This window comes from Ornithorhynchus anatinus, chromosome 7 (genome assembly GCF_004115215.2).
Source record: "Ornithorhynchus anatinus isolate Pmale09 chromosome 7, mOrnAna1.pri.v4, whole genome shotgun sequence".
NCBI lineage: Eukaryota > Metazoa > Chordata > Mammalia > Monotremata > Ornithorhynchidae > Ornithorhynchus > Ornithorhynchus anatinus.
The window spans coordinates 71592160-71611958 of record NC_041734.1 but is presented as its reverse complement, the minus strand read 5'-3'; the positions used below and the strand labels follow the sequence as shown (position 1 = coordinate 71611958).

The 19799-nt window shown below is 47.4% G+C and overlaps 1 protein-coding gene across 1 annotated transcript in view; it reads right to left on the bottom strand.

Moving 5' to 3' along the window:
• IGFN1 (immunoglobulin like and fibronectin type III domain containing 1) overlaps nt 1–19074 on the bottom strand; it is a 57803-nt gene extending 38729 nt beyond the window's left edge. The window contains exon 1 of the mRNA XM_039912747.1: nt 18963–19074. Coding sequence (XP_039768681.1) covers nt 18963–19074 — 112 coding nt within the window. The remainder of the gene's footprint in view (nt 1–18962) is intronic.
• Between the last annotated feature and the right edge of the window lie 725 nt (nt 19075–19799).

Below are 19799 nucleotides of genomic sequence, written 5' to 3'. Positions count from 1 at the left end.
CTGTACACAATCAACTCCTCTTGCCCTGTTCCCACCTGGGGTCTGGGCTCTTTCATGGGGGCCTTTCTCATTATGGACAGGAATGTCTCTGCTTATTATTGTACTGTATTCTCTGGAGCTCTTAGTATAGTGCTCTGCACACAGTAAGCATTCAATAAATATGATTGACTGGGCAGCACTGATTTGGGCAGTTCCCGGTGCTGTTTCCCAGCATTGATAGAATCAGATGCCGGTGGGAGTCCCCCCTTGCTCCCTCCTCTCTGGCCCTTAGCCCCACCAGGCTGGTTTCTCTAAAATCTTTCCTGCAAAGCTCTGAGCTGGCTGTGGGGGGGCAGAGTCCCTCCCACCCACTGCTGATAGGGGCAGAAGCAGAGGTGAAGGGGTTGAGGTTTGGGGGGCAGGGTCACCAACACCTACAGCACCTGAAGCCATCCCAGAAGACTCTCCCAAGGGTCAGGGAATGAGAAGCCTGACTCTAAAGGAAGTTGGAGGAAAAGAAGGTGTCAAACGGGGGCGGCCTCTGACTCCCACCCCTCTCACTGGCCTGGGCCTCATCCCGGCCCCAGCTACAGGCCCAGCTCCAGCCCCAGCTCTAGCCCAAGCCCCACGGCCCCAGAGAACTGGGGTTACCTGGTCGATGGGAGCCTCCCACCACCTCTCTGCTCCGATCGCTCTCTCTGCACCAGCCAACAGCTGCTGCTCCCTGCACTTGTCCAAAGGAAGCTCTGCCAGGATGGCTGGCCAGCAGACTGGCTGGCTGGCAGAGGGAGTGAGAGAGGCGGGCTGGGCACCAAGACCCTCCCTACTCTCTCCTCCTATCTTATTTACCCCCGCCCTCCCTCCCAGATCAGCTGGTTGCTTCAGCAAGTTGAGCAGAGACATCAACAAGATCAGTTCTGTGGACATTCACAGCATTCTGCAAGGTTCAGTAAATTAGGCCCAGGGATGGTCAGACTTGGGTCATCTCAAATGGGAAGGAAGCAAAGTGTCTTCCTCACTGCTCAGTCAATCAATCAATCTATTGAGTGTTTTCTGTGTGCAGAGTACTGTACTAAGCACTTGTGAGTGTGCAATATAACAGTGCTGGTAGACACATAACCTGCCACCAACCAGCCCTGAGGTGTCTCTTACCCTAGGAAGATCAATTCTTGGAAAACTCAAGCTTGGGGGAGAAATGGGCTAAACTTCCTTTCTGGAATGCAGAATTCCCTCATATTTCACCTTGCAGAACACCCCTGTAAGAGGTCTCCCCTAGTTAGCCTCCCTTAAAGCCTCTGAAAGGGGCTGTTTTGTAGCAGGTACCAGAAAGAGCAAACCCAAGTCATCTGTTCCACAGCCTGCCAGTATGGGCATTGACCTGAACAACAATGACATTTATTAAGCACTTATTATGTGCTAAATTCTGGGATAGGTACAAGATTATCAGGTTGAATACAATCTCTGTCAAACATAGGGGTTACCACCTATTTTAGCCTCATTTTACAAGTGAAGAAACTGAGGCCTGGTAAGGTTAAATGACTTGCCCAAGGTCACCCAGAAGTCCAGTGGCAAAGCAGGGACTAGAACCCAGGTCTCCTGATTCCCAAACCTGTGCTATTTCCATTAGTCCACATTGTCTAACATACGGGTCCACTCACTGAAGTGGAACAGCTATGACTCTGCATCTGTGCGAGTTGTTTGTGTGCTTTTTGGGATTGTGTCTCTGTATATGTGGAAGCAACTGTGTGTTCTCCTAGGAGGGAGTGGAGAGAGCTGGGGATCTCCCCTGGGTCTGTTGTTCTGATGAGAACAACAGAAATTAATTATAAAAGCACCAAAGGATCACTTGGACAATTTATAATTCTTTATGCAAATTCAAAGCATATTTTTAGGCACTTTTTATGCATACATATTCCCAACCCCCACAACTAATTCAGGTACATACATAAAAGACAGTTTGCTGGTGAGGGGAAGGGTGTACTATTAAAATAGGATCCTTTTTCACTTGGGTTTTGGGTCTGTACCCACCAAGCACTTTGATACTCAACCCGCCCTTATCCCATTATTTAGATTTGACTCCTTCCCATCATCTGTAATTTATTAAGCACTTCTGACTCTTCCTCCCCTCCCACTTTGAGAAACATTGGTTTTACCCAAAATGGTGGTCTTGAGGCATTGCTAATCAATGGTATTTACTGAGTGCTTACTGTGTGTTGTAGTAAGTGCTTGGGAGAATATAATAGGAGGCCCACTCCCTACCGATAAAGGGCTTACAGTCTAGCAGAGTAGACAGACATAATGTAGTTGACAAATATGAAAAAGCACTCAAATAGAGTATGTAAAATGGTAACATCCAAAAGTGCAATGGGAAGAAGTGAGGGCTGAGGTAGTTTGAAAGTGTTGAAAAGAAATATTAACTGGGGAAATCTCCTGGAGAAGGATTTCAGGTGAGCTTTGAAGATGGGGAAGGTATGGACCTACCCAATCTGAAGGGGAAGAGTTCCTGGCAGGAGTGAGGGGGTGAATTGGGAGCTAGAGGAGGGAGAGTAGAGAACGAGGAACAGGGAGAAGGTGAGCTTGGATGGAACGGAGAGTGTGAGCTTGGGTGTAGTGGGAGAAGGGAGTAGATAGGTGAAAGGGAGGGACCTGAGGGAGTGCTTTGAAGTCAACAGTAAGGAACTTCTTTTTGATATGAAGATGAATGGGTAATCTCCAGGAGTTTATGAGGAGTGGAGAGATGGATATGGGAAAAAGTTTTAGAAAGATGATGTGAGCAGCAGACAAGAGAGTGGAGAGGCTGGAGGCAGGGAGACCAGTGAGGAGGCTGATACAGTAGTCACATAAGGATATGAACACTTGGACCATAATGATAATCACTGGGAAGGAGAGGAAAGGGCAGATCAAGGAAATGTAGTGAGGAAAACCACCAGGATTTAGCAACAGACCAGGGGTGACCATTGAAAAAGAGCTGGAAACAAGAATACTGTCTAGGTTGCAGGCTTCAGAGACAGGCAGGGTGGTGTGTTGTCAACTGTGATGAGCAAGTTAGGCAGAGGAGAGGATTTAGGAAAGATGGTGAGGAGTTTCATTTTGGATGTACTGAGCTTGGGGTGCTGGCAGGAGATCCAGAGAGGGATGTCTTGCAGGTGAGAGGAGACTTGAGGAGAGATGGGTCGCAGTTAGAGAGACAGATTAGGGGGTTCCTGCCCCTGAAAAGTGGGAGAGGAGCAACTCTCCTTGCTGTCTGTATAGGGTCAAACAGGATAAGGTCTCTTTGATGTGGAGATGGATGGGCAACTATTGGAGGTTTTTGACCAATCTAGTTGAAGATGAGGAGTCCAGTTTTGGACATATTAAGCTTGAGGTGTCAGCAGGACATTCAAGTAGAGATGTCCTAAAGAGAGGAGGAAATATGAGATTGCAGGGAAGAGAAGAAGTAAGAGCTGGGTAGGTGTATTTGGGAAATATCCACATAGAGATGGTAGCTGAAGTCATTAGAGTGAATGAGTTCTCCAAAGGAGTGGGTATAAATGGAGAATAGAAGGGGAAACAGAACTGGGCTTTGAGGAACTCCCCTAGTTAGGGGGTGGGAGACAGAGGAGGAGCCCACCAAAGAGGCTGAGAAGAAGCAATCAAAGAGATAGGAGGAAAACCAGTAGAAGATAGTGTCAGGGATGAATCCAGCAGGAACCCCTTTGTCCTTTGGAATAATTAATAATAATAATAATAATGGTATTTGTTAAGCGCTTACTATGTGCCACGCATTGTTCTAAGCACTGGGTATGTACAAGGAAATCATGTTGTCCCTGGTGGGACTCACAGTCTAAATACTCATTTTACAGATGAGGTAACTGAGGCACAGAAAAGTTAAGTGGCTTGCCCAAGGTCACACAGCAGACAAGTGGCAGAGCTGGAATTAGAACCCAAGTCTTCTGACTCCCAAGACCATGTTCTTTCCACTAAGCCATGATGGGTGTTCACTTTTGTTCTTATATGTTTTTCAGATGTTTTAAACTTTGGATGCTTAAGTTTGGGGTTTGTAAGGTGGATGGGGTTGGGGGGTGTATGTGTGGTTTGTTTGTCCTGCTTCAGCAAGGCCTAGTGGATAAAGCACGGGTCTGAGAAGCAGAAGGACCTGGATTCTAATCCTCGCTCCACCACTTGTCTGCTGTGTGGCCTTGGGCAAGTCACTTTACTTCTCTGTGTCTCTGTTCCCTCATCTGTAAAATGAGGATTAAGACTATGAACTCTATGTGGGACGGGGACTGTGTCCAACCCAATTATCTTGTATCTACCCCAGTGATTAGAACAGTGCCTGGCACATAAGTTAAATGCTTAACAAATACCATAACTGCAACTGTTTCCTCATCTGACTGTCAGCTCCTCCAGGACTCAAACTATGTTCTCTCCTTCCTCTCTTCCCTCTCTGCAAACCCAGTAGAGGACTTTGACTCCACCCAGAGCTCTGCATATTCTGGGGAGGGGAAGCGAGGAGAGGAGAGGGAGAATGAGGGGAGGGCTAAGGAACCAACAGTTCCTGGTTTACCCACATTCCCATGGCCGGGACCCCTCCCTCATCAGCTCCTCTGTCACCAGATGATTGAGCTGCAAGACATAATCCCCCAGTGAGAAGTGACCTTCTGTCTCCCTGCCCTGCCGCCCTGGCCCCGGCCTCTGTCCTGGTCAAAGCCATGAAGCCAGAGGCTGGAGAATCTGGAGGGACCAAGGCCAAGAGTTGGACAAAGTTAGGTGGGATGGGAAGGGGCTCACTCCCCAGCTGCTGAGGTGGAAGGTGATTTCAGGGACTCCCATCTGGAGTTTCCCAGACAACATCTGGAGTCACCTGAAAGGACATTCAGTCTCAAAGGCAGGAAGTCCTGGTACCTTGGTCGCAGGGAGGCAGGTCAGACAGAGCCCCTTCCTCAAGCGCTTGTTCCCGGCTGTGTACCCCAGGAGTCCAGCAACCCCACCATGAGCTTTGGCTTGGAAATGTCCAAAGGAGCTGAAATTCAAAACCAGAGTGTATCAGTTAGTGAGGGGAGGACCAGCCGCCTCCTGCACCAACTCAAGGGACTCCCCTTGCCCACCTTCTAACTCTTTCCACATTCTCAACCTCATGCCCCCTGCCTGTTGAACTCCATCCCTCTCTCCTTCCCTTTCTCTTCCCCCTTTACAGTCCTGTCACCTCTTCCAAGAAGTTTTCCTTGATGAACTCCAACACCTCTGCAAATTGAACCTTGACCTACCCCTCCCATTCAACTCACTCTTATTGCCACTGAGGTACCAATCTGTCTCTTGTCTCCCCCAGGTCAGACACCCACCTGACTCCCTATAGACTGTAGATCCGTGTGGGCAAGGGTCATATCTACCAACTTTATTTCACTTTCCCAAATGTTTAGTACAGTCCACTGCATACAGTAAGTGTTCAGTAAATACCAATGACTGATTGAATGACTCCACCCAATGGGACCCAATTTGGGCTAGACCTCATCATTTCAGAAGCTCAGTTGACCCCAAAGTTATTTCCTTGGTTCAGATAAAAGCCACTGATCTGTTGACTGGCTTCTAAGTTCCCACCAGCCAGGAGAAATCACCAGAGAATGATCTCTAGGTTTACTAATAATAATAATATTTAAGTGTTTACTTCATGTCACACACTGTGCTAAGAGCTGAGGAAGATATGACACAATTAGATGGGACCTGCCCCGCATAAAGAAGGTATTTTATCTCCATTTTACTGATGAGGAAACTGTGGCCCAGGGAAATCAAGTGACTTGCCCACACACAACACCCTAGAAAGTCCCAGCAGGAGTTCATTACTGAGAAGCAGTGTTGCCTAGGGGGAAGAGCACAGACCTGGGTGTCAGAAAGCTTGTGTTCTAATCCTAGCTCTGTCACTTATCTGGTGTGTGATCTCGGGCAAATGACTTAACTTCTCTGTGCCTCAGTTCCCTCATCTGCAAAACAGGAATTCAATATCTGTTCTCCCTCCTACTTAGACTGTAAACGTCATGTAGGGCTTGATTCTCCTGTAACTCTGCCATCAGGAGTCCAGCCTAAGGGCTGGCAGGGGTGGCTGGGCTGGGAAGCAAGAGAATGGGGAGCTAGGAGAGCTTGGAGGAGGGAACAGGGCAGAATTGGGAAATCTCAGGAAATAAGGCAATTCTCTTCATAAATTCCTACTTCTCCCACTCCCCACCATGAAGTCTTCACAGCTTGGGGGATCTGGGGTGCTAATGTACCAGCACTATATTATTAAGCAGTGGGGATACAAATAAGATAATCAGGTCAGATACAGTCCCCCCTCAGGGCCCACAATTTAAGTGGGAGGGAGACCAGGTAGTGAATCTCCATTTTACAGATGAGGAAACTGAGGCATAGAGAAATTAAGTGACTTGCCCAAGATTGCACAGCAGAAGAATGGCAGAATCAGGTTTAGAATCCAGATCCTTCTGACTCCCAAGCTCGCACTCTTTCCACGAAGCCATGCTGCTCCTCATTAGGGGTGGAAGGGGTGAGCCAAAGGAATGGTGGCACAGGAGGGAGGACATGTCTTAAAATGTCTTTTTAATGGAACACACACGTACCATGACATCTTCCCACACCCAGCTGGCTGTCAGACCCTTCCGCCCCCAGAATCCCCCCAGAGAGGACTCCAAAGGTTACCCCAGCAAAGGCACAAAATCCTGACATGTAGCTCGGCAGGGATTCCCCAGCCAGCCCAGCTGGCTCCGTCCTTGGTGGGTGACCCTGGCCATGTAGGGCCAGACTTCCAGGAATGTGAGAAAGGGAGAATGGGGCAGTTGGGGAGGAGGGGAAGAAGGCGCCATGGATGCTGAGCAGGACGTGTAAAATCCAAGCTGGCACTGACAGCTGACCCACAGAACCATCACGGTCCCTCCCAGGGTCACCCTACTGACCACCATGTGGATCAGGAGGCAGGTGTGGCCAAAGCCTGAGCAGTCACTGCTTGGCGCCGGCCAGTCGGCCCAACCACGAGACAGGGCTCCAAGGGAGGTGTAAATTCCGAGAGGGGGCGGCCCCCAGGGACAGGGCTTAGAATGGCCAGGCCTCCAACCTCCCACTACTACTAATTTTAATAATTGTGGTATTTGTTATGGGCTTACCATGTGCCAAGCACTGGGGTAGATTCAAGATCACTCAATCGCCTCGCCCCCTCCTACCTCACCTCGCTCTTCTCCTACTACAACTCAACCCGCACACTTTGCTCCTCTAAAACCAACCTTCTCTCTGTACCTCAGTCTTGTCTATCTCGCTGCCAACCCCTCATCCAAGACCTGCCTCTGGCCTGGAATGCCTTCCCTCCTCAAAACTAACAGACAATTACTCTGCCTTCCTTCAAAGTCTTATTGAAGGCACATTTCCTACAAGAGGGCTTTGCTGACTAAGCTCTCCTTTCCTCTTCTCCTACTCTTTTCTTTGTCTCCCTGACTTGCTCCCTTTATTCATTTCCCCTCCCATGCTCACAGCACTTATGTACATAGCTGTAATTTATTTATATTAACGTCTGTCTCCACCTCTAGACTGTAAGCTTGTTGAGGGCAGGGAATGTGTCTGCTTATTGCAGTAAGTGTTCAATAAATATGACAATGAATGAATGAAGATAATCAGGTAGGTCCCCATCCCACATAGGGCACAAAGTCTAACTGGGAGATAAGAGGTCTTTGATTCCCATTTTACAGGTGAGAAAATGGAGATACAGAGAAGCTAGGAGACTAGTGGTAGAGCCGGGATTAAAACCCAGGTCCTCTGACTCCCTGGTGTATGCTCTGTTCACATCCTCTCTCCCCGGTCCTTCCTAGATCATTCTCTCTTCCACTTCAGCATTCCCTTTCTGAGGACAAATATCCAATGTGGGGTTATGGCCTCTGGGGCCACAGTGCTCATAACATGGGCTTGGGGCTGCATAAGAGAAGAGGGCTGGTGTTTGAGCTCCAGAGTCATGGGAGAGGGAGGGGCACAGGTAAGATGGCCACTGAGGGAACTCAAAGCAACCTAACACCCTTTACCAACATTCATTCATTCATTCTTTTATTCAGTCGTATTCATTCATTCAATAGTATTATTGAGTGCTTACTATGTGCAGAGCACTGTACTAAGCGCTTGGAATGTACAATTTGGCAACAGAGACAATCTCTGCCCAATGTTTATTGAGCACTTACTCTGTGCAGAACACTGAACTAAGCACTTGGAAAGCACAATGCAACAACAAATAGAGACAATCCCTGCCGAAAACGGGTTCACAGTCTAGAAGCGGGGAGACAGACATTAAAACAAGTAAACAGGCATCAGTAGCATCATTATAAATAAATAGAATTATAGATATATACACATAATTAATAAAATGAATAGAATTACCATTATAAATATGTACATATATACACTGGTGGTGTGAGGTGGGGGGGAGAGCAAAAGGAGTGGGTTGGGTCAGTGGGGAGGGGAGAGGGAGCCGAGGAAAAGGGGGACTTAGTCTGGGAAGGCCTCCTGAAGAAGGTGAGTTTTCAGTAGGGCTTTGAAGGGGGGAAGTGTGTTAGTTTGGAGGATTTGAGGAGGGAGGGAGTTCCAGGCCAGAGGTAGGACATGGGCCAGGGGTCAACGGAGGGACAGGCAAGAATGAGGCACAGTGAGAATGTTAGTATCAGAGAAGCATAGTGTGCGGGCTAGGATGTAGAAGGAGAGAAGGGAGTTGAGGTAAAAAGGGGCAAGGTGATGGACAGCTCTGAAGCCAATAGTGAGGAGTTTTTGCTTGATACGGAGGTATCAATCATCCCCTGCCATCCTCCCCAACAACACAAAGGGCCAAAGAGGGGACAGGCCAGATGTTCACTTAACTTCTTTGGGCCTCAGTTACCTCATCTGTAAAATGAGGATTAAGAATGTGAGCCCCATGTGGGATGGGGCTGTGTCCACCCTGATTAATTTGTATCTACCCCAGCACTTAGAACAGTGCTTGGCACATAGTAAGCACTTAAGTATCATAATTACTATTATTAAGATCAAACTTCTTGTTCAGAACCAAATAAATGGTCACCCAAAGCACAAGACCCTGGGGAGTCAGCAGAGGGGTGCCCTAGAGACTGAACCAAGAAAGGGGATGAGCCCTGGGGCTCTGACCAGAGGAAAGAAAGGAACCCTGGGGCCTAACCAGGACCTAGGAAAGAGAGGATACCTGGAGCCCTGACCACGGGAAAGAGAGGAGCCCTGTGGACAAATAACAGAAAAGAGAGGAGCCTTGTGGCCAAATAGGAAAAAGAGGAGCCCTGAAGCCTGGAACAAAGGAATTAAAGGAGCCTTGGGGTCCGGATCAAAGGATATAAAGGACCCTGGAGCCCAGACCAAAGAAAGGGAGGAGCCCTGGGGCTCAGACCAAGGAAAGGGAGGAAGCAGCCCTGGAGCCCAGACCACAGGGAAGACAAGGAGTCCTGTGAACAGACAACAGGAAAGCAAGGAGCTCCAGGACAGGACAACCCCCAGGGCTCATATCACAGTCACAGGGGTTGGACCCTAACCTTATGGTACAGGGTTGCAGCAGCAGGATTGATACAGCCCAGGCCCCAGCCACAGTCATGCTGGGTGGACTGGGGAAAGATATAGCATTGAGAGGTAGGGCGAGAAAAGAGGGAAAGGCTGTGACTTCCAGCCCCCAAGGCCAATAAGCAAAAACCAACAGGCCCCCAGGAAACTGGCCAAATGCCTAAAAATCTGCTGGGTCAGTCCAAAACTATGATGATTCAACAGCATGATTTCTTTTTGTTCCTTGGGTAATAGCTTCTCCATATCAAAATTGGAATAAATCACTCACCAAGTCTCTAGTCCGAGGCCCATTTCTCATGTAAGTTTGCTGTGACCAGGGAATGTGTCTACCAACTCTGTTGTATTCTTCCAAGCACTTAGTACAGTGCTCTGCACGTAGTAAGGACTGAATAAATGCCACTGATTGATTAATTTATAAAGAATCACAAATCACTGTGATCTCACAAAATCTCCTCAAAGTCTTAGAGATGGTCATTCACTCTCTTCTCTCTTCTCTAGGCTAAACAACCTCAATTTGTCCTCTAAACTCACATAACCATAGAGTGAATTTCCATCCATTAAGTCCTTTTTTTTAGCCAGTCCAGAGATCTGTGGTTAGCCAGAATCCCAATTGTGGGCTCGGCAACTCTTGGAGGAGAGTTGGACAAGGCCTAGAATGGTATGGAGAAGATCCAGCACTCCCCACCACTTCAGGGGGGATGGGGGGGTGTTGTGGGGGGAGGACTCATGTCTCAGATTCTGCCCAGAAACAGCCCTCTTGGGACTTACTCAAACACACAAACACACACACACACACACCCTCCTCCCCACTAACCAGCAATCTGAGGCATGGCAGTGGCTTCTGCAAAATGCCAAACTGATGTGTCAATCGGTGTCCCATTCCTGTCCCAGAACAGGCACCGCTGATGGGCTTGGGCTCCCAGTCTACCCTGGCCCTTCCTGCTTCATCACTAGAATTAGCACTATTTTACTATTACTATTATTATTGTTGTTGTTAATAATTATAAATTGGTTATTAAATGCTTACTTATATGCCATTCCCCATGCTAAGCACTGGAGAAGTTATAAGGTAGATCAGATACTGCAGTGTGGCTTAAGGAAAGAGCAATGGGTCTGGGAGCCACCGTCCCAGGAGGGCTGTAAAATGCTGGATGCCAGGCAGTGTAACTGAGGCCCAGAGAAGTTGCCTGCCCAAATTTATGTAGCAGGCAGGGGGCAGAAACGGGATTAGAACCCAGGTCCTCTGACTCCCAGATCCATGTTCTTTCCAGTTGATCAGGCTGCTGGGCCTAGGAATCAGGGGACCTGGGCTTTAATCATAGTTCTGCCACTTGCCTGCTGTGTGCCCTTGGGCAAGACACTTAATTCTCAGTGCCTCAGTTTCCTCATCTGTAAATGAGAATCACATGTTCTTCCTCCTTTTTTTTTCCTAATGGCATTTAAGTACTTACTACGTGCCAGACACTCTACTAAGCACTACAGTAGGTTCAAGCTAATCAGGTTGGATACAGTCCATGTCCCACATGAAGCTTACAATCTTAATCCTCATTTTACAAATGAGGTAACTGAAGCACAGAGAAGTTAAATGACCTGCCCAAGGTCACACAGCAGATAGGAGGTGGGATCGGGATTAAAATCCAGGTCCTTTTCACTCCCAGGCCCATACTCTGTCCACTAGGCCACACTGCTTCTCCTGCTTATACTCTGAGTCCCATGTAGGATCAGAATTGTGTCCAACCTAATTATCTTGTATCTAGCTCAGCAGTAAATACAATGATTGGGACATCATTGCTTAATAAATACCACAGTTATTATAAGAAGCAGAATGGACCTAGTGGTTGGAGCACAGGCCTGGAAGTCAGAAGGACCTAGGTTCTAATCCTGACTCCGCCACTTGTCTGCGGGTGACCTTGGGCAAGTCACTTCATTTCTCTGTGTTTCAGTTCCCTCATCCTAAAAATGGGGATTGAGATTGTGAGCCCCATGCGGGACAGGGACTGTGTCCAACCCGATTTACTTGGATCCACCCGACCACTTAGTAGAGTGCCTGGCACAGAGTAAGTGCTTAACCAATACCACAATTTTTTTAATATTATTATTATTCTCCTTCCCCAGGCACCTTCCCTGGCAGGGAGACAAGCAGTGGCCTCTTCTACTTTGAAGCTGGAGGAGAAGGGGAGACATTGAGAGGTCAAGGGAGTCCTTGCAAGGTGTGAGGAGGAGCTGCAAGATGAAAAAATTCTAAATCACAGCCCTGAGAATATCTGGTTGCCCAAGAGGGCAAGAGGACATATGCTGAAAGCCTCAAACCAATGGAGCCCTTTAAATACGAGAAACATCTTAGGCACTTAATATCTCCTGTGTGAAGAGATTAAATATAAAAACAGAGGATTAGTTTCTTCAGAACTATGCTGTCTCCGTGAGCAGTGACAGAATGAAACCGGCTGTCTCAGGGCTTGCGGGGTCAAGACCACTTTGATTCCAGCCCTGAGTCGCTTGCAGGAATGCAATGTCTCAGCAGCCTCTGTCAGACAAATCTGTCAGTGAGGGACTGGCCAAAGAGAGCTGACTGATGTACGATCCCAGGCACGGCCCCTGGAGAGAAGAGCAGGCATTGTCGCCTCTTCTCGAAGCAGGTGTACCCTCATGAATTTTCACCCAAGGACACATCTGCTTCGGGATCCCTGGGATCAGCAGAGTCAGAAGACTCCCAGGCATTCATTCAATAGTATTTATTGAACACTTACTATGTGCAGAGCACTGTACTAAGCACTTGGAATGTACAAATCGGTAACAGAGACAGTCCCCGTCCTTTGATGGGCATACAGTCTAATCGGGGGAGACAGACAAGAACAATAGCAATAAATAGAATCAAGGGGATGAACATCTCATTAAAACAATAGCAGATAAATAGAATCAAGGTGATGTACAGCTCATTAACAAAATAAATAGGGTAATGAAAATATATACCGTTGAGCGGACGAGTACAGTGCTGAGGGGATGGGAAGGGAGAGGGGGAGGAGCAGAGGGTAAGGGGAGAAAAGAGGAGATAGCTGAGGTGAGGTGAAGGGGGGGGGGGTGTAGAGGGAGCAGAGGGAAAAGGGGAGCTCAGTCTGGGAAGGCCTCTTGGAGGAGGTGAGCTTTAAAGGCAGTGTAGCTGATGCCCAAAGAAGGTACCTGCCCAAAGTCACATGGGGATTAAATCCCAGCTCCTCTGACTTAGATTGTGAACTCCACAAGGAGACAGGGATTGAATCCAACCTGATTATCTTGTATCTACACCAGTGCTTAGAATAGTTTGCCAAACGGTAAGTACTTGAAAAGTACCATTAAAACGAAATGGAATTTAAATGGAGATGTAGCAGAAGAGAACAGATCTCAGGACCTGCAGGGAGCTGTGCAGGCATAATGACAAGGCGGATATTGTGGAGTAGGGGCTGCAATCACAGATAGTGGAGTTTCAGAGTAGCTGTTTCAGTGTGTGTCCCTGTGTGACCTTGGGCAAGTCACTTCACTTCTTTGGGCCTCAGTTTCCTCAGTTGTAAAATGGGTATTCAATAATATGCAACGGGACTATGTCTGACCTGATTATCTTAAATCTACCCTGACAGTACAGTACTTGGCACTGAGGAAGCACTTAAAAAATTCCACAATTAATCATTAATAATTAGTATCTGGTAAACACTTACAAAAGTGCCAAGCACTGTACTAAGCCCTGGGTTAGATACAAGAGAACCAGATCCCACATGGGGCTCACATTGTAAATAGGAGGAAGAACAGGTATTAAATCCCCATTTTAGAGATGAGGGAATTGAGCCACAGAGAAATTAAGTGACTTGTCCAAAGTCAGGTACAGCAAGTACATGATGGAGGTGGGATTAGAATCCATGTCCTCTGGCTGTCAGGCTCGGGCTCTTTCCACTGGATCATGTTGCTTCTTTATGTGATATTATTATCTAATATTATTATATTCTGCTATTATTAACAAAACAGCTCCAAGTTAGAAGCCACACTATTCCCAGAAACTGAATTTTGTCAATGAATCCTTGAAGAAAAAAGCATTAATTGAGCACCCACTTGATGCAGAGCACTGAACTAGGCACTTGGGAAGTGCAGAATAAAGAAGTGACATGTTCCCTGCCCACAAGAACCTTACCCTCTAACAGGCAATCCTAGGCAGACAGACTGGATTTTTTTTACCTTTTTCCAAAGTTGCTATCCTAAAGACATGAGAAAAGAAACCTGATCCTGCATATTCTATTCCTCCCAAGGTAGGTAAGGGGAAGCAGTATGCCTAATGGATAGAGCACAGGCCTGGGAGTCAGAAGGATCTGAGTTCTAATATGAGCCCCGCCACTTGACTGCTGAGTGACTTTGGGCAAGTCCCTTAACTTCTCTGTGCCTCTGTTTCCTCATCTGTAAAATGGGAATTTAGGCTGTGAGCCCCATTTGGGTCAGGGACTCTGTCCAACTGGATTAGCTCGTACCTACCCCAGTGTTTAGCACAATGCCTGGGACATAGTAAACCCTTAACAAATACCATAAAAACAGGGGTAAGGAAGGAGGCGAGTAGCATCTGAATCTGAGTTCTTAATCTACTTCAGGAAATACATACTGGACATGAAACTCCACTATTTGTGACTGCAGCCCCTATTTCACAAACTCTGCCTTTATCCTTATGCCTGCACAACTTCCTTTAGGCTATGAGATCTGTCCTCTTTTGCCACATGTCCATTTAAGTTACACTTTTATTTTAATGGTGTTTCTTCAGAGCTTTCTAGGTTACAAGCACTACACTAAGCACTGGAGTAGATATAAAATAATTGGGTTGGACTCAGACCCTGTCCCCACAGGGAGCTCACAGTGTTAAGTGGGAGGGAAAAGGATTTAATCTCCATTTTAGCAACGAGGTAACTAAGGCACAGAGAAGTTAAGTGACTTGCTCAAGACCACGCAGCAGACAAGAGGCAGAGCTGGGACTAGAACCCAGGTTCTCTAACTCCCAGGCTCCGTGCTCTTTCCAGTAGGCCACACTGCTTCCCCTTGTGGGCAGGGATCACCTGTACTTACTGTTTTGCATTGTACTCTCCCAAATGCTTAATACAGTGCTCTGCACACAGTAAACCCTCAATAAATATCATTGTTTGATTAGCATATTCTGCTGCCACATTTGGCTTATCCTACTTTCCAGCTTCCTTCTCACCCTTTTCTTCTTAGTTGCTTCTTCTACCTGTAATTTATTTTAATGTTTGTCTCCCCTAAAAGAGTGTAAACTCCTTGATGTCAGGGATTGTGTTTACTCAGACTGTGAGCCTCATGTGGGATAGGAACTCAAATATAACAATAATAATTACTACTCTGTTGTACTCTCCCAAGTGCTTAGTGTAGTGCTCTGCACGCAGTAAGCCCTCACAATAAATACCATTAACCATCTCTCCCAAGAGCCCCAGTGTCATTATGTTGACCTGAATGACCCAGATCAACTCAGACTTTGTCACCTCTCCACCCTTGTCCCCACCCCCTGCTAGGCTGGGCAATCTCAGAGCACACACACCCCCCACCTCCAAACCCCGCCCCGCTGGGCTACTTCAGCCCATCAGATGCTCCAGGCCTACAGGGACCCCACATAATAATAATAATAATGTTGGTATTTGTTAAGCGCTTACTATGTGCCGAGCACTGTTCTAGGCGCTGGGGTAGACACAGGGGAATCAGGTTGTCCCACGTGGGGCTCACAGTCTTAATCCCCATTTTACAGATGAGGGAACTGAGGCACCGAGAAGTTAAGTGACTTGCCCAAAGTCACACAGCTGGCAAGTGGCAGAGCTGGGGTTCGAACCCATGGCCTCTGACTCCAAAGCCCGTGCTCTTTCCAGTGAGCCACGCTACATGAGAAGCATTGTGGCTCAGTGGAGTCAGAGGTCATGGGTTCGAATCCCGGCTCTACCACTTGTCAGCTGTGTGACTGTGGGCAAGTCACTTAACTTCTCTGTGCCTCAGTTCCCTCATCTGTAAAATGGGGATTAAGACTGTGAGCCTCACGTGGGACAACCTGATTACCCTGTATCTACCCCAGTGCTTAGAACAGTGCTCTGCACATAGTAAGCGCTTAACAAATACCAACATTATTATATGACTGAGCTAAGAGACAGTAACTGCCCTGTCTCCACTCACCCAACAGCACAACAGTACAAGAGCAAATGATGGTGAACCTCATTAGCTATCACAGTGCATTGGTCCAAAACCAGGTCATTAACCCTCCAACCTATCAACAAGGTGACAATATTGGCTCAGATGGGCCATTTTGTCCCTCCTTAGCCTGGCAGAACTGTGAATATCAGGTGACTTCAGCATAGACTCCTTCCCGTCTCTGGGCCTCAACTTCTTCTTCCATGAAACCTTCCAGGAAAGAGATGAAGGCTTTTCACCACCCCATTCCCACTAGCTTCTGGGTCATCTATGCACTTGGATCTGTACTTCTTAAGAACTTTGATACTCCCCTGTCCCCACAGCTCTTACGTGTCTGTTTATTGTTATACTGTATTCTTCCAAGCACTTAGTTTGGTACTCTGCACACATTAAGTGCTCAATAAATAACAACCGACTGGCTAATGTGGGTATCCTTACACTCTAGTTCTAATTTATTTTAATATCTGATCTCTCACTTCATCGTAAGCTCTTGGGAGGCAAGGATTATGTCTACTAACTATTGTGCTGCAGTAATAATAATAATATAGTAACTGTATTATTTGTTAAACTCTTACTGCGTGCCAAGCACTGAGCTAAAGGGTGGGGTAGCTGCAAGATAATCGAGTTGGACACAATCCGTCCCACACAGGGCTCACAGTCTAGTTAGTAAGGAGAAGATGTATTGAAAGTCCATTTTACAGATAAGGAGACTGAAGCACAGAGAAGTGACTTGCCCAAGGTCACAGAGCAGGCAAGTGGCCGAGTCAGAATTAAATCGCAGGTCCTCTGACTTCCAGGCCTCTGCTCTTTCCACTAGACGACACTGCTTCCTAGCACTCTCTCAAGCACTTAGTGCAGTGTTTGGCACACAATAAACGTGGAATAAATACCACTGATGGATTGATTAAACACTGTTAGCGCAAGAATAAGAATCTCAGCCCAAAGGAACAAAGACAAGGATTAAGACACTTGGGGGCCGTAAGAGGGTGAGACAAGAAGGCAGGGCTACTGGATTCTTTTTCAAATACTTTCTCTGACTGCCTGCAGCTCTGAGCATCTACTTCCTCCGAGGGTCTGTACAGTATGTAGACCTGTGAGGAGCTCCCTCCTATATGGCCCCGTGGAAAGAGTGCAGGACTGGGAGTCAGGGAACCTGGGTTTTAGCCTGGTTCTACCACTTGCCTACGGTGTGACCTCTGTATATACTGTATGTACTGTATATCTCTGTATATATTTGTAATTTATTTATTTATATTAATGTCTGTCTCCCCCTCTAGACTGTGAGCTTGTCGAGGGCAAGAATTGTCTGTTTGCGGTTATATTGTACCCTCCCAAGCACTTAGTACAGTGCTATGCACACAGTAAACTCTCAATAGAGAAGCAGCATGGCTTAGTGGAAAAAGCACGGGCTTGGGAGTCAGAGGTCGTGGGTTCTAGGCTCTGACCCTTATGTGACTCTGGGCAAGTCACTTAACTTTTCTTTGCCTCAGTTACCTCATCTGTAAAATGGGGATTAAGACCAAAAGCCCCACATGGGACAATTTGACTACCCAGTGCTTAGAAGAGTGTTTGGCACATACTCAGTGCTTAACAAATACCAAAGAGAAGCAACATGGCTTAGTGCAAAGAGCATGGGGTTGGGAGTCAGAAGATGTGGGTTCTAATTCCACCTCTGCCAATTGCTGTGTGGCCTTGGGCAAGTCATTTAACTTCTCTGTGCCTCAGTTACCTCATCTTTAAAATGGGGATTAAAAGTGTGAGCCCCACGTGGGACAACCTGATTGCCTTGTATCTACCCCAGCATTTAGAAAAGTGCTCAGCACATAGCGTGTAAAAAATACTATTGTTATTATCATTAATAAATACAATTGAATGGAAGCAGCGTGGCTCAGTGGACAGAGCCTGGGTTTCAGAGGCAGAGGTCATGAGTTCGACTCCCAGCTCTGCCACTTGTCAGCTGTGTGACTGCAGGCGAGTCACTTAACTTCTCTGTGCCTCAGTTACCTCATCTGTAAAATGGGGATTAACTGTGAGCCTCACGTGGGACAACCTGATTACCCTGTATCTCCCCCAGCGCTTAGATCAGTGCTCTGAACATAGTAAGCGCTTAACAAATATAAATACCAACATTATTAATGAACCTCTGACAAGTCACTTGACTTCTCCGATCAACTTAGACTGCAGCTACCTCAGGGCTTAGCACAGTATTTGGTGTACAGTAAGCACTTAACAAAGATCATAATTATTAGTCGGTACTATTATAATATCTCTAGTCCCCAGCAGTTACCAAGTCCACAGCAGGGTCCACTCACCAGGCTGAGAGACCCACCCTTTTTTGTCTCCCTCCACAAGAATCAGCAGAGGGATGAGCCCAGCCTTGGGAAAAGGGGAGATGGCTGAGATGTTCCCCTAGGACTTGGCCAAGTTCAAAGACCTGCTCTCTGAACCAGAGTGATCTTTTCCCATCACTGTGTCTGGTGTGGAATTGTGTCCCACCCTGATGACTCTCCCATCAAGTGGCTAGAACAGAGGCCTGGGAGCCAGAAGGTCATGGGTTCTTATCCTGGCTCTGCCACTTTTCTGCTGTGTGACCTTGGGCAAGTCACTTTGCTTCTCTGTGCCTCAGTTACGTCATAATAATAATAATGGTATTTGTTAAGTGCTTATTATGTGCCAAGCACTATTCTAAGCACTGGGGTAGATACAAGGTAATCAAGGTGTCCCATGTAGGGCTCACAGTCTTACTCTCCATTTTCCAGATGCGGTAACTGAGGCCCAGAGAAGTGAGGTGTCTTGCCCAAGGTCATACAGCAGACAAGTGGCGGAGCCGGGATTAGAACGTATGACCATCTGAGTTCCAGGTCCGTGCTCTACCCACTATGCCATGCTGCTTCTCATCTATAAAATGGGGAGCGAGACTGTGAGCCCCATATGGGACAGGGACTGTGTCCAACCCAATTTGCTTGGATCCACCCCACCGCTTAGTTCAGTGCCTGGCACATGGTAAGCACTTCAAAAAATACCATCATCATTAATATTATTCTCTGTGCCTGTTACCTCATCTGTAAAATGGGGAGCGAGACAGTGAGCCCCACATGGGACAGGGACTGTGTCTAAGCCGATTTGCTTAGATCCACCCCAGCTCTTAGTACAGTGCCTGGCACATAGTAAGCACTTAACAAAAACCACAGTTATTATTATTATTCCCCCGCTCCTCCCTGGTCCAGCCGCTCACCTACCCAGCTCCATGCACCAGAATGCAACTGGTTCCCCGGGCCTGGGGGTCTCCAGCTGCCTCTTGTGGGTGACGGCACTGCCCCCCAACTTGATCATACAGTCCACCTCCGCCATGCCTTCCCGGAGCCAGTCCTGCTTCCCCGCCCCCTGACCACACTTCCCCACACCATTAACCCCCCCTCCCTGCCGGGTTCCGTACTTCATTCATCCATTCCATCCAATTTATTGAGCTCTTACTGTGTGCAGAGCACTATACCAAACGCTTGGGAGAGGACAATTCAAGAATAAATAGTGTGAAGCAGCGTGGCTTAGTGGCTTTAGTACCTAAAGCCCGGGTCTGGGGAGTAGGAAGGACCTGGATTCTAATCGCAGCTCTGCCACGTGTCTGTTGTGGAACCTTGGGCAAGTCAGTTCACTTCTCTAGGCCTCAGTTGCCTCATCTGTAAAATGGGGATTAAGAGCGTGAGCCCCGTTTGGGACAGGGGCTGTGTCCAACTTGATTGATTTGTATCTACCCTAGCGCTTAGAACAGTGCTTGGCCAATAGTAAGCGCTTAAGAAGTATTACTATTATTAATAAACAGACACATTCCCTTCCCACAATGAGTTTACAGTCTAGAGAGGGAGACAAACTTAATATAAATAAATTAATTGAAGATATACACATAAGCTGAGGGGCTGGGAGAGAGGTAGAACAAAGGGAGCAAATCAGGGGGTCGCAGAAGGGAGTGGGAGAAGAGGAAAGCGGAGGGGGGGGCATAGTCAGGGAAGGCCTCAGTTGGGGCAGAGGGAGCTGGTTGCCCGGAGAGAGTCGGGGGTCAGCTCTCTAGCCCCCCTCGT